Source organism: Acyrthosiphon pisum, chromosome A2, assembly GCF_005508785.2.
Source record: "Acyrthosiphon pisum isolate AL4f chromosome A2, pea_aphid_22Mar2018_4r6ur, whole genome shotgun sequence".
Lineage (NCBI taxonomy): Eukaryota > Metazoa > Arthropoda > Insecta > Hemiptera > Aphididae > Acyrthosiphon > Acyrthosiphon pisum.
In genome coordinates, this window is record NC_042495.1 from 74,024,557 (window position 1) to 74,038,884 (window position 14,328).

General features: G+C 27.4%; 2 protein-coding genes across 4 annotated transcripts; one reads left to right on the forward strand and one right to left on the reverse strand.

Annotated features, from left to right (window-relative positions):
• Positions 1–162: 162 nt before the first annotated feature.
• LOC100163484 (band 4.1-like protein 5) lies at positions 163–8,114 on the reverse strand. 3 transcript variants are annotated; one of them, XM_003246670.4, is made up of 15 exons: positions 7,444–8,113; positions 6,115–6,219; positions 5,787–5,829; positions 5,543–5,719; positions 5,270–5,478; positions 5,048–5,136; positions 4,524–4,763; positions 4,343–4,462; positions 3,932–4,074; positions 3,745–3,858; positions 3,567–3,683; positions 3,287–3,365; positions 3,156–3,219; positions 2,524–2,988; positions 163–525 (listed from the first exon to the last, which is right to left on the reverse strand). In XM_003246670.4, the coding sequence occupies exons 1-15, from the start codon at positions 7,594–7,596 to the stop codon at positions 406–408; spliced, it is 2,238 nt and encodes a 745-aa protein (XP_003246718.1). In that variant the 5' UTR covers positions 7,597–8,113; the 3' UTR covers positions 163–405. The 3 variants fall into 3 exon arrangements, with proteins under 3 accessions (XP_003246718.1, XP_008186340.1, XP_008186339.1); XM_008188118.3 differs by lacking the exon at positions 2,524–2,988 and having other exon boundaries at positions 7,444–8,114; XM_008188117.3 differs by lacking the exons at positions 3,567–3,683; positions 3,745–3,858.
• A 176-nt stretch (positions 8,115–8,290) lies between these two features.
• On the forward strand, positions 8,291–13,318 carry LOC100169636 (26S proteasome regulatory subunit 7). Its single transcript, XM_001948468.3, has 8 exons — positions 8,291–8,538; positions 9,159–9,196; positions 9,263–9,436; positions 9,499–9,638; positions 9,700–9,868; positions 9,947–10,111; positions 10,185–10,572; positions 12,860–13,318. The coding sequence occupies exons 1-8, from the start codon at positions 8,457–8,459 to the stop codon at positions 13,015–13,017; spliced, it is 1,314 nt and encodes a 437-aa protein (XP_001948503.1). The 5' UTR covers positions 8,291–8,456; the 3' UTR covers positions 13,018–13,318.
• Positions 13,319–14,328: the final 1,010 nt, after the last annotated feature.

A 14,328-nucleotide genomic window follows, 5' to 3' on the forward strand; every position in this document is an offset into this window, starting at 1 on the left:
TAAATTTATTTTTTCATGTTTTGTATTGATTGTAATAAAATGAAATACTTTTAAGTATTATATAAAAATATTAAGTTAAAGTAAAATAAAATATCTCAATTTGAAGTATTATTATTTTCTTTAAATTTAAATTTCAACTATAATTTCTTTTAATTTATAAAATAATAAAGAGATCAATTTCATTAAGAATGTTAAAATATTGCATACAATGAAAAAACTGTGATGCCTAACATAAAAAATTGTGACAGCTAACTTTTTTTTATTGTGGTTTTGTATATTCTATCACAAATTAATTTTGAATATATACATAAAAATAATAACATATTATTAAATTCTTAATACTTAATAGCATTTCTAACATTTCTGATATAACAGTGAATAGTAGTTCTAACATACATACCATATTTAAAGTTGTGTTGTGATCACAGACTTCCTGGTTATTATTTTGGGTATGGATGAAGTCTCAGCACCACTACTAATTAACCATGGGGAAATTTGATTTAAAGGCTTTGCCTTAGTAAGTTCCTAAAAAATAATAATATATAATTTAGAAATTATTTTTAAAAATCAAATAATACATTTTTGTATATCCACATAACAATAAGAATATACTAAATATATCAAAATTTATAATGCAACTGATGTTTAGAGCAATCAGACCAAGGGTCTTCAAATTTTTTTTTGCGGTGGACCAAATACATGATATCCTTTGGCACTACGGGCCAACATTTTTTTAGTAGGGATGGAGAGGTAATGAAATTAAAGATTTATAAGGATTATTTTTAGTTATAAATATACATATTAAATATATTTTTAAAACATTAATTAGCTTGGTGGGCCAGAAGCTTGGAATTCAGAAATTAGATAATTCAAGTTTTCAAACAAATATGATTTATCAAAATTATTTATATTAAAATTCAATAATAATTTAAATGTAGGTTTTTGATCTTTTATATTTCTATATGTCTTGATTTCATAACAAAGTTTAGCTTTTTATTATTAAGATACTAGATATTATTTCAATAACATAAAAATATAATTTTTTTAGTGTAATTTAGTTAAAACAATTTTAAAATCTTACACAAAAAATTCTTTATTTACTTAAACTATTAATTACTCTTACTAATTTCTCTGTTTTTTTTTTTATTAATTAATATTATTTTGAAAAAAAATATACATATAAAATAAATAAACAATGCTCATGCAATTTTTAATATAAGTAAATATACAACAAGAGTTGTATTAACTGAGTAATGCCACCCTATAATAAATTATTAAATCTTAACAGGTAATCACCAGATGCAATAAGTTTAAGGTAGTTTGATATTTACAATAAGGCCAACGCAAACATTACTGAATACATAGGCTAGTACCTTACCAGTGGCGTGCTCACGGGGGGGGGGGGCATATTATTTTTATTTTTTATTATAAAACAAATAATGCATCTTTATAATGTACTTGTTGCATTATATTATCATACAATTTCCCAATTTGTATTTTATCGTTAAATGCCTCCAACTTCAAATATGTACACTGCCCTGAAGTTGCCGATACTTTTAATACACTTTTAATAGGTACTCAAAATATAAATTTGTTTTTTAGACTTTCAGTGTTTATTTTCTGAAACTTATTCAGAAAACTTTAATGAACTTGTTGAATTTTACCTCGATACTGATAAGCTAACAGTTATAAGCTTAAAGCTGAACTACATATATGGTATACCATACTTAATAAGCATGTAAAATATCCAAAAAATTGTTTAGAAGAGTTGAGACAGTGTGATAAAGAAATATTTCCCAATATACATTTTATATTAAAAATACTATGCACTTTACCAGTTTCAACATCCACCCTCGAGAGAACTTTTTCTCAAAAGATGAAATCTTATCTACGAAACACAATGACTGAGGTATTTTCTGGATATTAAGATAAAAATGTATATCAATTTTTTTAACATTTTTTTGGTTTTAGACTCGACTTAATGGCTTAGCTATATTAGCTGTTCATAAAGAAATTCCACTAACAGCAGAAGAAGTTATATTAGCAATATAATATTTAAATCTATAAATAATTGAATTTGTTGTTGATTAAAAAAAAAAAAAAAAAAATGGTCGTTAGGTAAAAGACTAGCTCCTTCAATTTTACTTGAACCCCCCCCCCCCCACATACATTTTCTGAGCACGCCCCTGTACCTTACCAATTAGGTTCTGTATATCAATAAAAATAAATAATTAGTATCGGCCAATACAGCAGATATACAATAGGTTTATTAATTACAAAATGTAAAAGTTTATCAAGTGATTTACATAAAGATTTTTTTTAAATTTTGTTATTTTTATAAATTTATTAAAATATACATAAAATACTTTTTCTAAAAGGCAGGTATGTGTAAATTGAGTATTTTCTTATGGTAAATCATTTTGATATAATATTAGTTCATTTTGCGTGTGAGAGACTATTGTATATTTAAAAGAATAATGCTCTTTAACTAATCGTATACAAGAAAATAATAAGATAACATACCTGATTCTTTTGGGCTACCTTAGTATTAGAGTTTTTTATACCATTTATGCCAGCATTTGATTCAACAGCAACTACGACATCATTGGTTGAATCTTTTTTTATACCATCGGCAAATGGATTTGATGATGGTGATAAGAATGGATTTGTTGTTGCTGTTTGTGAATCACCAATAAACGGATTTGCCGAAAATGGGTTACGAGGGCTAGTAGGAGAAGCGGCATTAAATGGTAAGGACAAAATGCTTGACATACTTTCTGTAGGACTTCTTTCGGGAGAAACCACCCTTTGTTCTAATTTCCCACATTCACCAAAAGAGAAATGGGTCACTGTTACTGGAGTAGCACATCTTTTACGGTCATCTTTAGACACAGATGTTTCAGATATAGGTTGTTCATCCAATGGTTGTTTAGTTTCTTCTGGCGCTGCAATGCCACCATTAAGGGATAATGTCAGTTTGTCTCCACCCTTTTTTTAAATACCAAGAAATAAGCAAAAACAAAACAAAAACTAAAATAATAAAACAACACTCGACAATAAAAATAGCAAAACCAAAAATCTAAATATACTAATCCTTATATATAAAATAAGGAACACCATAAAATAAATTATACTGAAGTGAAGTATATACTTACAACAGATACAAATGTTGCTTGTTCTTTGCCAAAAGAATTTGATTTAGAATTAATATTGCATTCCCTAAAATAAAATAAATCCATTGTAATATTTATAATTGACAAAATAGTAAATAAAACAAAATAGTTACCCATTTTGCAAGTTTGTTACTTTAGATAATGGATCAAACATGGACAAAGGAGATTTTCTCATTTCTTCTTCAACTTTAGCTAAATAAAAGTATTATAATGTTAATAATATTTTAGTTATGAGTTAATATAGAACCAATACACAATGGAAAAAGTATACATAAATACTTCAAACTTCAGAAAACAATTAAATATGCAATTATTTGAAATTTAATTTGATTTAAATTTCTAAGGGGCTGATTTTAAAATTTGTTAAAAAATAAGAAGTAATTTATATATTACCTTTTAGAATGTTGCATTTTAAATGTTCTTTAGGAATTGGTTTTGGAGTAGTATTAAATGAAATGTTTCGATTGTTTGGTAATGGAGACGAGGATTGATTTTGATCTTTGCCAAAATCTAATAAAACATACTAATTAATACGAATTTAATATAAATTTACATAGTAAAAATACGGTACCATCTGTTTTATTTATTATATCAACTGAATTTGATTCATTTATTTTGTTGTTTATCAAAGGCGATTCTTTATTCAAACTCTTTAATAATGAGTCTAACCTATCCTCAGCAATATCTGTTACAGATAATTATATTCAGCAATTTATTTAAATTAGAAAATATTGTTTTGTATTCATAAATATAATTACCAGAAGAGTTTGAGGTTAATGAGGATGTTGGTTCAAGATGAATATCTTTGGAATCTAAGATTGGAGTTGGAGGTTTATCCATAATATTAATTTTTTCCATTTTCTCATTTTCATTTTCTGCTTTTGGCTTTTCAGTTTTGTCCCTGAAAGTATTTTATAATACAAAATATGTTATATAACAAATAATAAATATAGACAAATTATGAGTTTTAATCATAGACAATAAAGAATGGATAGGATATAATTTCTATATACGCAGTCTTAAACAATAGAAGCTGAGTAATCTTATATTATATAACTAAAATCATAACCGTGGGACCAAAACCAAAATATCTTATATAGGACAAGTGTACTGTGTAATCGGTAAACAGATGTCCTATCCAATCTTTATAATCTGTGGGTTTATTTTACTTTTGTCGTTCTCTTAAAACATGAGACTGTCTCCGTGCATATCGTTGACTTGGTCTTCTTTCAAATTGGACAGTTCTTCTTGCTCTATTTAATTGAGTCGTTTGAAACTCAGTTTTGCCACTTTATTAAATAATTAATAGCATTAAATTTCAATTGAATCTTAGTTTTTTAATATATTTACCTGTATCTAAACCGCGAACCCATTCTGAAAAAATTTTGTCTGGCAGATGGACCTTTAACAGGAGCACGAAGCCTAAAGAATGCATGATGTTCAACAGCACATTTCCATAAATGTTTACATGCTTTTTCATTATGTAATCGAAATACAAATGTGTGCTCCTGTTCGCGTCCTTGATCATCATCTTCTACAACTACCAAAGTCAGTTTTTTCTTCTTAAAATCCAATTTTCCAATTTTTGGCCTAAAACACATTAAAAACAATTTATATTTTACATTAGTCAGACATTTAAATAACGTACATATATATAAATGGAAGACAACTTTATTTGGTATTGGAATTTCTTTAGCTTTGAATTTTAGTAAAATGTCATTTTAATAGCAATGTAACAACGTAAAAATCAATTAAAAATGTCAATGCCTGAAATTGAATTTAAATTTGCTGGTCTTATCAGTTTATTAATATTTCACTATTTATCTTAATAAAAAATTATAAATATTAAAATATATAATATATGGTAATCATACCAGAAAAATAGTCCAATTTTTTGAAGGCCTTCAAATACTAAAATGCCCGTTGGTGTTAAACCAAGAGCATATTCACATCCATCTTTACCCTAAAAAAAGATACTTTTATAGACAACATTATATAATAAACAATTTTAATATTGGATTACTCTAGAATTTACTATGAATATTTTAATTTTAAATCAGTACATAAAAAATATAGAATAAAATATTTTTACTCACTAAAACAGTATGGTTATCAACTCCATACATTTCCAACCATTTCACCTTATTTAAATAACTGGTTTCTGCTTGAGCTGGAGTCAAACCTTTACATTTTTTAAATTCTTCTACAATTTGGATTTCCATATCTTCAGTTTGATTTGGTACAAATCTAAATTCAGATATAACTGCAGGAGTATGACAACTTTCATCATAATCACCAAGCTCAGCTATAATGACAAATAGATGCATATAAAAGTATATTTAAAAAAAAAAAATGTTGAATATACATACATTGTAAAGCTAAGGCTGCTAATTCAATGCAAGTATTTTGTAGACATTCAAGCCGACCTTCGTGGATATCTAATTTGAGTTGAAGAAAAAACTGATAACGAGTTAACTCTTCTCGAAGCATATTTGGTTCTGAAGAATAGAATTTAACACGTAGTCGAAATGTATATGGTGGTCCAACTAAAATTAAAATATAACATTAAATATTTAAATAATAAATAATAATATTGTATTTATATATACATACTTCTAACTTGTTTTTTTATTGCTTTTGTAGGATCGAGCCAATGCTATTATTAAAAAATAATCAAAGTTATTATTTATTATCAGTTAGGTTAAAATAAGTGTAGGTATATAAACCATATAAGTCCTCAATACCCAATATAACTTTTAGGAATCAATAAACTATTTATTGTCAAATCTCTATTTTAAACATGGTATAACAAAAAAAAAACCAAAATTTTAAACAACTTCTTTGTTAATGAATCATGATTAGAATTAAGATCAAGGTAGATATTCGATAGTATGCTTATAAAATATAAGCTAAAAAATAGGAACATGGCGTATTTATTTACCTGAACGTGATTAGCATCAGTAAACTGTAAACCAAAGTAATCTTTTTCAATCAAATCCAATGAATAAAATACTTGTTCATATAAATCACTACCAACAGCCTTTTTCTAAAAAAAAAAAATCATAATATTAAGGAGCAATTATTTAAAAGAATAATTAAATCTATATTTTTGAAATTATTAAGAAATTTAAAATAATGTTTGTTAATAATTATGATGTTATACGGGTATTATAGAAAAAAAAAGATTTTTAGTTACCTATTACAATCAGGGGTGGATAGGCCCATAGGGAAAAAGGGATTTTCCGTGTGGGCCCCCGTCTATGTTTATGTTGAGGGGCCCACTTGGGTCTACACATTGGTTTTTTGCAAAATAAAATATTCACCAAATAGGAATAGGTAGTTTAAATTTAAAACTATTCATTTTTTTTATATAAATTATTATTACTTACTGTTATTTTTAACAATATAATAATAAAACGATAAGTCAAGAATTGGCTTACGGATCATAGTATAACATAGTATTTTAAATCGAAGATTGAAATATCCTCATATGTTTCCCTAATCCCCCCTCCCAATATTGTGTTTTTGTAAATTTTTTTTGGCCGACATTTAGTACGGAATTTGTACGAAATTATACGACCTTACGCGAAATTTTTCAAAAATCCCTCACAACCGAAAAAAAGCATTTTTCTCATATGCCGTTTTCCCAATAAAGTTGTAATTTTGTTTAACTAAAAATACGTTTTCGCACTAAACATTTTATTTATGGGTAAAGATGTTAGATTGAATATCTAATGCGAGCGAAGCGACCAAATTTTTTTTCAGTTGGGGGGCCCCTTTAAATATTTCCCTGTAACATAAATATTACCTATCTACCCCTGATTACAATAATTAAGAATATAAATTGTGTAACTTGTTTTGCTGTATAATAGGTGTCTAGTGTACCTCATTATTCAGTAAGTCACTGTGAAAGATGTGTTAAATTTGAATTTAATGATAAATCATTGCTGACAATAAATGATTCTGAGCTTAGACAAATAGGTGAAGTCAGGTCAGCACTTCACAAGATGATGTTGTGAAAATAATATAATTATAGATTTAAAATAGTAATATTACCTTTGTACATAGGTAGGAATAATAAAATAAAAAAGAAAAGTTAGTTATATTTATTTATACTACACAATGGTTTAATAATTTATCTATGAATATTAATTAAGCAATTAACCTTTTCAAAACTTCATAGTATACTTTTTTCATATATTATTTTAAAACCAAGGGAAATCAACACTTTAACAATGTAACAATGCTATGTTGTTTTACGTGTACTTACCGATAGTTCAATGCATAGGTCTGTACCATCTAAAAGCATAACCCTGCATTGCATACAATGCTTGTTTGGAGGATTTAAACGTTCAGCCCCAGCTTTGATGTTTCGAGCTTTTGGATCGTTCCGACCCCGTTTTCTACTCAAAAACCGAAGCATTGCAACCGCGAGCAAATGGACAATGTCACGAGAATAGGAACATGATAATTATACTGGATAGAAGAAATCATACAACTGGATAATTTGATTTATTTACATAATTAAATTAAAACTGATAGTAGTAGGGTATAATAAACAATGAATGACATTATTGAATCGCCCATGAACATAGAAACGCAAGTAGTAGTGTGTTTACGCACGCTTTAAGTTACGCACCTATCAGGCTGTGTTCGTGTTCACCCAAACAAGCCCCACTAAGCTGAGGTACCGTTATGTGATTGCAAAATAATGAAAAAAAAAAAACAAAAGTACAATATAAGTAACAAATGGAAGAGCACTATTATCATATACACGGAAGAGCGAAATAATGTACAATTTGAATATCTACGACGGTCGACGATCGATAATCTGACTAGTTGTAAATTGTAATCAATCTAAGGGTGGAGTCGATGAAGAAAAATGTAAACGAGTGCTAATGGTGTAAAACTAGTTATAAACAAATTATTGTTTAGCCAAACATTAAGCATTTTTATTATCTCTTAGAAAATAAATAAAACAAAATAATCAAATTTTGAGTGTAGTTCCTATTTGATTTTAAAGAGTGCGCTCGTGTAGGTTTAAGCCTAAGTTGAGAAGTCATTGTTAACCTAAAATATTCATTTGTTTCATTTTTAAAGAAAAATAGCTTTATCATTATCCGAACAAAACACAAATCATAAATCATAAAATTTTTGTTTGGAGCTCAGGAGTTGAAACTTTCAACAATAAAATATTTAGATTAATAAATAATAATTCATTCCTAAGTGTTAAATTGTATTTTACCTATTTCGTTTTTCTCTTGGTTAAACGAACTATTCAAGATGCCTGACTATTTGGGCGACGAAATGAGAAAAGTGAAGAAAGACGAACCCGAAAAAGAAGAAAAAGAAAAAGAAATCAAATGTAATTGAAAATATGATTTTTAATATAATATTATCTTGTAGCTACCTTTCTATTTTTGCAAATACTCACGTATAACTTTTCCTCTGAATAAAGTAATAGATAAATAAACTTTTATTAGAGTAAGACTTGTGAAAATACTATTAGGTATTATCAGATTTTAATTTCAACTAATAATGTTGGGATTTTTGTTTAAGGAATGAAGATATTTAATTATTTTATAGGCATATCGTTTCTGAAAATGTCTTGTTTAAGTTTTAATCAAGATTTTTTTGAATAGTTGTTAGCTTGAACTTGTTAGCTACATAAAAGAACATTCTAGTATAAATTATCTTTTGTACCTATATACTATACAATTTTAGTAAAATTAAGAGTTAAATACAAGTATAATTTTTTTTTTATAGTTAAAAATTACTTTTATAACTATTCATTGTTTAAATTGATTTTGTTGTCCAATTATACCTAATTCTGAAAGGCCTTATAAATATACATTTATACAGCGCCATCATACACACATTTTTAGTGCATATAATTCTGATAACACTTAAAAAAATGTATAATTAGTTACTGTACCCAAAGTCTAAATAAACTTAAGATTTATTAATTTTTAATATAATTTTTAGCTTTGGATGAAGAGGACATAGCATTACTCAAATCATATGTAAGTAGTTTAAAATGTTTTATTACAATATCTATACCAAATGGCAAGTAAACTTAATTTTTATAGGGCCAAGGTCAATGGACAATTAATGTAAAAGCAGTAGAAGATGATATCCAAGGTATTATCAAACGTATTAATGAATTGACTGGAATTAAAGAATCGGATACAGGACTAGCTCCTCCAGCGTTTTGGGATTTAACTGCTGACAAACAGACTCTTCAAAATGAACAACCATTACAGGTAAATAGTTCCTTCATTATCATTTATGAAAAATTCAAACATTGAACTATTAATTTTATAAGGTTGCCAGATGTACAAAAATTATTAATGCTGATTCAGATGATCCTAAATATATAATTAATGTCAAACAATTCGCCAAGTTTGTTGTTGATCTCGCAGATTCTGTAGCACCAACTGATATTGAAGAAGGAATGCGTGTTGGGTAACAAATAATTTTTTTCTTTGAAAATGTGTACTATTTATTGTGTATACATTTAATGCAGAGTTGACCGTAACAAGTATCAAATCCATATTCCGCTTCCACCTAAAATTGATCCTACTGTTACTATGATGCAAGTAGAAGAAAAGCCAGACGTTACATACTCAGATGTTGGTGGATGTAAAGAACAGATAGATAAATTACGAGAAGTTGTTGAAACTCCATTGTTGCATGTTGGTATTCTTAATGTTTTTTTTAACTATTATTATATTTTATTAATTTAATCTATTTAAATTATGTTGAATGTTTAGCCTGAAAAATTTGTGAACTTGGGAATTGAACCACCAAAAGGAGTGTTATTGTTTGGACCACCAGGAACTGGTAAAACTTTATGTGCTAGAGCAGTTGCTAATCGTACAGATGCTTGTTTCATTAGAGTAATTGGTTCTGAGCTTGTTCAAAAATATGTGGGAGAGGTGAAATTTAAATATATTTTACATTTGTTCAACAATTTAAGTTATGTTCATCAATATATTTGTGGAATTTTAGGGCGCTCGTATGGTTCGTGAATTATTTGAAATGGCACGCAGTAAGAAAGCTTGCTTGATATTCTTTGATGAAATTGATGCAATTGGTGGTGCACGTTTTGACGATGGTGCCGGTGGCGATAACGAAGTACAGAGAACTATGTTGGAGCTTATCAATCAGTTGGATGGATTTGATCCCAGAGGAAACATTAAAGTTTTAATGGCAACTAATAGACCAGATACATTAGATCCTGCATTGATGCGCCCTGGACGTCTTGATAGAAAGGTTGAATTTGGTTTGCCTGACTTAGAAGGTCGAACTCATATTTTCAATATACATGCTAGAGCTATGAGTGTTGAACGAGATATTCGTTTTGAACTGTTGGCTAGACTTTGTCCCAATAGCACTGGTAAGTCTATACTTTTATATATGTATATAATGTTATCTGTTATATGGTTTTTCATTAGTCCAACCGTCCAACAATCTGTTTTTTTTTTTAGATATATATTAGTAATTAGTAGAGAGAGGATTTTTAGGTTTTCAAATAGTATATTTATTGGGTTTATGTAACTTAATAGAAATATGGACAATTTGTTAATTACAGAATTTATAGAAACAATTTTATTTTGCATTTTTCATCAAATTTTGGGGCTTAGAGAATATTTAGCCTATTTATCATATTTTGAAATATATTGTTTATGAAAAATTATAACTGTTCATTGACCATATGGGGATTATTTATTTTATAATACAAAAAAAATGTGTATTATAGAAAGGTGATCGTAATCTTTTAATTACTTATTTTTAAATATCAATATTTACTGTTTATCGCGATGGTTTATAATTAAATTGATAATCTTGGTGACTATAATGCGTCCAGTGAGAGAGTGCAACTCGTTCGCGCATGACTATGTGAATTTCTTCCACCACGCGGAACTGGTGGGCACCTCCATGTAGGAATGCATAGCAATTTACAAGTTTTGGTGGCCGCCCAGTTGCGTTTTCTCGCTAGACGCAGTATAGTCCTCCCAGACTGTGACATACTATACTGTTGATTCAAATACCTTTTTTATTTTTTACCTAATGTTCAAACCAAAAAATATTATACATGATTATCAAGCTATAATAATATAATATACTTAATAGTACTTAATTAAATAAAAGAGTGACTCAAAAATATAAAAAAGAATATTATTGCATATTTTATCCTATTTTAAACTTTTAAGAACCCAAAAATCTGTTGTAATTAGATAGTGATAAAAATTTTTTTAGGTGAGTTGGTTAGCCTAATATATGTCAGATTATCAAAATTATACTATGCAGTGTATATTATGGTAAATTATATTAAACAAAATAATGTTTTTGACCAAGTTTTCACATTAATCCCAAATAATATTACTTAAAAATGACGTAGGTATTTTTTTAAAAACTCATAGAATGAATTATTATTATCATTTATTTTTTTACTTCCGTAATATTTACTGTTACACAACTTTCTAGCACTATGTTCCCCGTGTTTCAATGTTCTCCATTATACATCTCTAACCCCACAAAAAACATTTGTTAATTTTGCTTCATGTGAATGATTATATTTATTCTTTAAATAGTTGGTGATGACGAGTAAATTAAAATGTATATCATTTAAATTAATTATTTTCAAGTATCATTCACATTAACACACTCTGCTACAACTGACTGCGCATGCCCATGGTCTCCTTATCATTACTCATTGGACATCTATCTTATAATTAATATAGGACCAGACTTGTTCGGTGATGAACAAACAATTTAATCATAATTCATAAATATTCAGCATCTGATTGTTATCAATATTTCTCATTTCATACGGTTATTAACGGTAATGTCCGCAAGTAAATAATGTTTTTTCCGATTTAACGACATTTAGCTTAACATATACAACTAATAACTATAAAACAAAATTATTGTTATATAAACAAAATAAAAAATACTACATTTATCACATAATATAATAAGATTCAAAATTGATCAACAATAAATTAATAAAAGCAGGTAAGTGGATGTCGCTCTGCTGTACAGTAGATTACTTGTGGATCATTGTATAATGGTTGTATTAGACTTGAATTCAATGATATAATATCATTGTATAAGAAAAACGATTCTGAGCGGAGACGGTTTGTCAGTCTGGATATTTTATATTTTGTTATTATTTATCTTATCATGTAAGTTTAATTAATATTAAAATATTATAATTTTTTGTTAGTTTCTATGGTGATAAACAAAGCGTTAGAAATTAAAATCCCATTTTTAGCGTTTTTTCGTAATTTTCCGGTGGTTTTTCCCGTGGCCTTAAATAACTATTGAGAAAATCGAAAAATGACCTCTCTAAAGTACCCTCTTGATCCAATTTGCTAAAAGATAAGGTACTATATGTTGAAATCGAAACACTCCTTCTGGAAGAAATTTTGTATACAGGATATAAAAAGAAGAAAAAAAAATAAACACCATGGTAAAAACAACAGCTTCCTCGCTCCGCTCAGAATCTAAAAGACTAACTATACGTCTTTTGCATACGACAGTTGGTTAAAGAAAAATAACAAAAAAACATATTTGTTGGACTATGGAATAATATTAATAATTGATTATATCCGATAATTTTGTATTGTTAACTATACAACTAAATGTATAACAATTACATTTTTTTATTATAATTTTAGGGGCTGAAATAAGATCCGTTTGTACTGAAGCCGGTATGTTTGCAATTAGAGCTCGTCGAAAAGTCGCTACTGAAAAAGATTTCCTAGAAGCTGTAAATAAGGTTATCAAATCATATGCCAAGTTCTCTTCTACTCCACGTTATATGACATATAATTAATATAATATTAATTCATTTTTCAAATTGGTTTATACACAATTTTAAATTATTTTTATGTCTATTTGAAAGATGTGTAAAATTAATTTTAATATTTGCTATTCAGAATTATCCATTAAAAATAAATGAATGTAAATTTACAGTAGATTATTAATATTATAATTTTAAATTTCTATGATCTATTTATATACATTCTAAAAAAGTGCCCTAAAGTGTCTCATCATTTCTGTCATACATTTTGTTCACTCAAATAATACATTTAAAAAAATACTAACTAAATAAAAACTTATTTTCCTCCACCCCATACATGTTTTATTTTATCAAAACAAAATTAAAGCATTAAAAAAAGGTGGACAAGTGGGTACCGCTCTGCTGTACAGTAGGTGTTAAGCATGTCTTTGTAATGGATAATATGTTGTATTTGAACTCAAGGATAAATCATTGCAAACGAAAAACAATTATGAGTGGAGACGTTGTGTCATCATATAGCATACTTGGAAAAATAATCTAATTTAATAATTTAAAAAAAATTTATAATTATCGAATACATTTTATACTAGGGATATGCAATATATTTGATTATTATTAATAGTGTAACTTTTTGGTGAAATTTTTTTTTAATAGACATAGGAAAACTTAGGAATATCCTATTAACATTTCTAATGTTAGTTATAAAAAAAAAATACTTTTATGAATTTTTAACTGAAAAATATGCCTTTATATATTCTTATGGCTATTTTTCAATTTATTGCTCCCTTATTTGATCTGTCTGAATATGCATCACTATTTCAGTCAATCATATAAATGTATTTTTTGCAATTTTTAAAAAGAATTGCCCATATGAAAAACTTACCCATTTCTAAAGACTTATGCCAGTACAATATTAAGTAAACAGACTCTCCAGCTAAGACGTCAGTTATTTGATATCATGTTCTTATACGACTTGTTATTTTATAATATTTTAAGCCCTGAGCTTTTAACTCGGGTCAATTTCATGACCTATTCCATCCTACTACTCGAGAAATAATGATATTTTTGCCATACCATTCTTCAAGTCCAAATCAAGTAATGACTCAATCTTTGTTGGATCTCTGAAACTTGTCAATTTAGTCTCAACCACCTTAGATTTTTTCGATACTACTCGTGATACTTTTAGGTTTAAGTCAACTATATTTTTAAAAGAAACATTATAATTTTAATATTGGCCTCGTTAATCAGTCATTTCTTTAGGCTTTTATACATTTAATTACTTATATATTTATGTATACTTTTCGTTTAAAGTAGAACAATTTGACATTTGTAGGGAATAGAAGA

Bases quoted from the DNA above. Each gene is read 5' to 3' on its own strand.
- LOC100163484 (XM_003246670.4), bottom strand. From the start codon at position 7,596: ATGCTTCGGTTTTTGAGTAGAAAACGGGGTCGGAACGATCCAAAAGCT. The intron at 6,220-7,443 runs GTAAGTACACGT...TTTTTTTTTTAG, and splicing joins ACCTATGCATTGAACTATCG to AAAAAGGCTGTTGGTAGTGA. The intron at 526-2,523 runs GTATGTTATCTT...ATTATTTTTTAG, and splicing joins AGGTAGCCCAAAAGAATCAG to GAACTTACTAAGGCAAAGCC.
- LOC100169636 (XM_001948468.3), top strand. From the start codon at position 8,457: ATGCCTGACTATTTGGGCGACGAAATGAGAAAAGTGAAGAAAGACGAA. The intron at 8,539-9,158 runs GTAATTGAAAAT...TATAATTTTTAG, and splicing joins AAAAGAAAAAGAAATCAAAT to CTTTGGATGAAGAGGACATA. The intron at 9,869-9,946 runs GTTGGTATTCTT...TTGAATGTTTAG, and splicing joins TTGAAACTCCATTGTTGCAT to CCTGAAAAATTTGTGAACTT.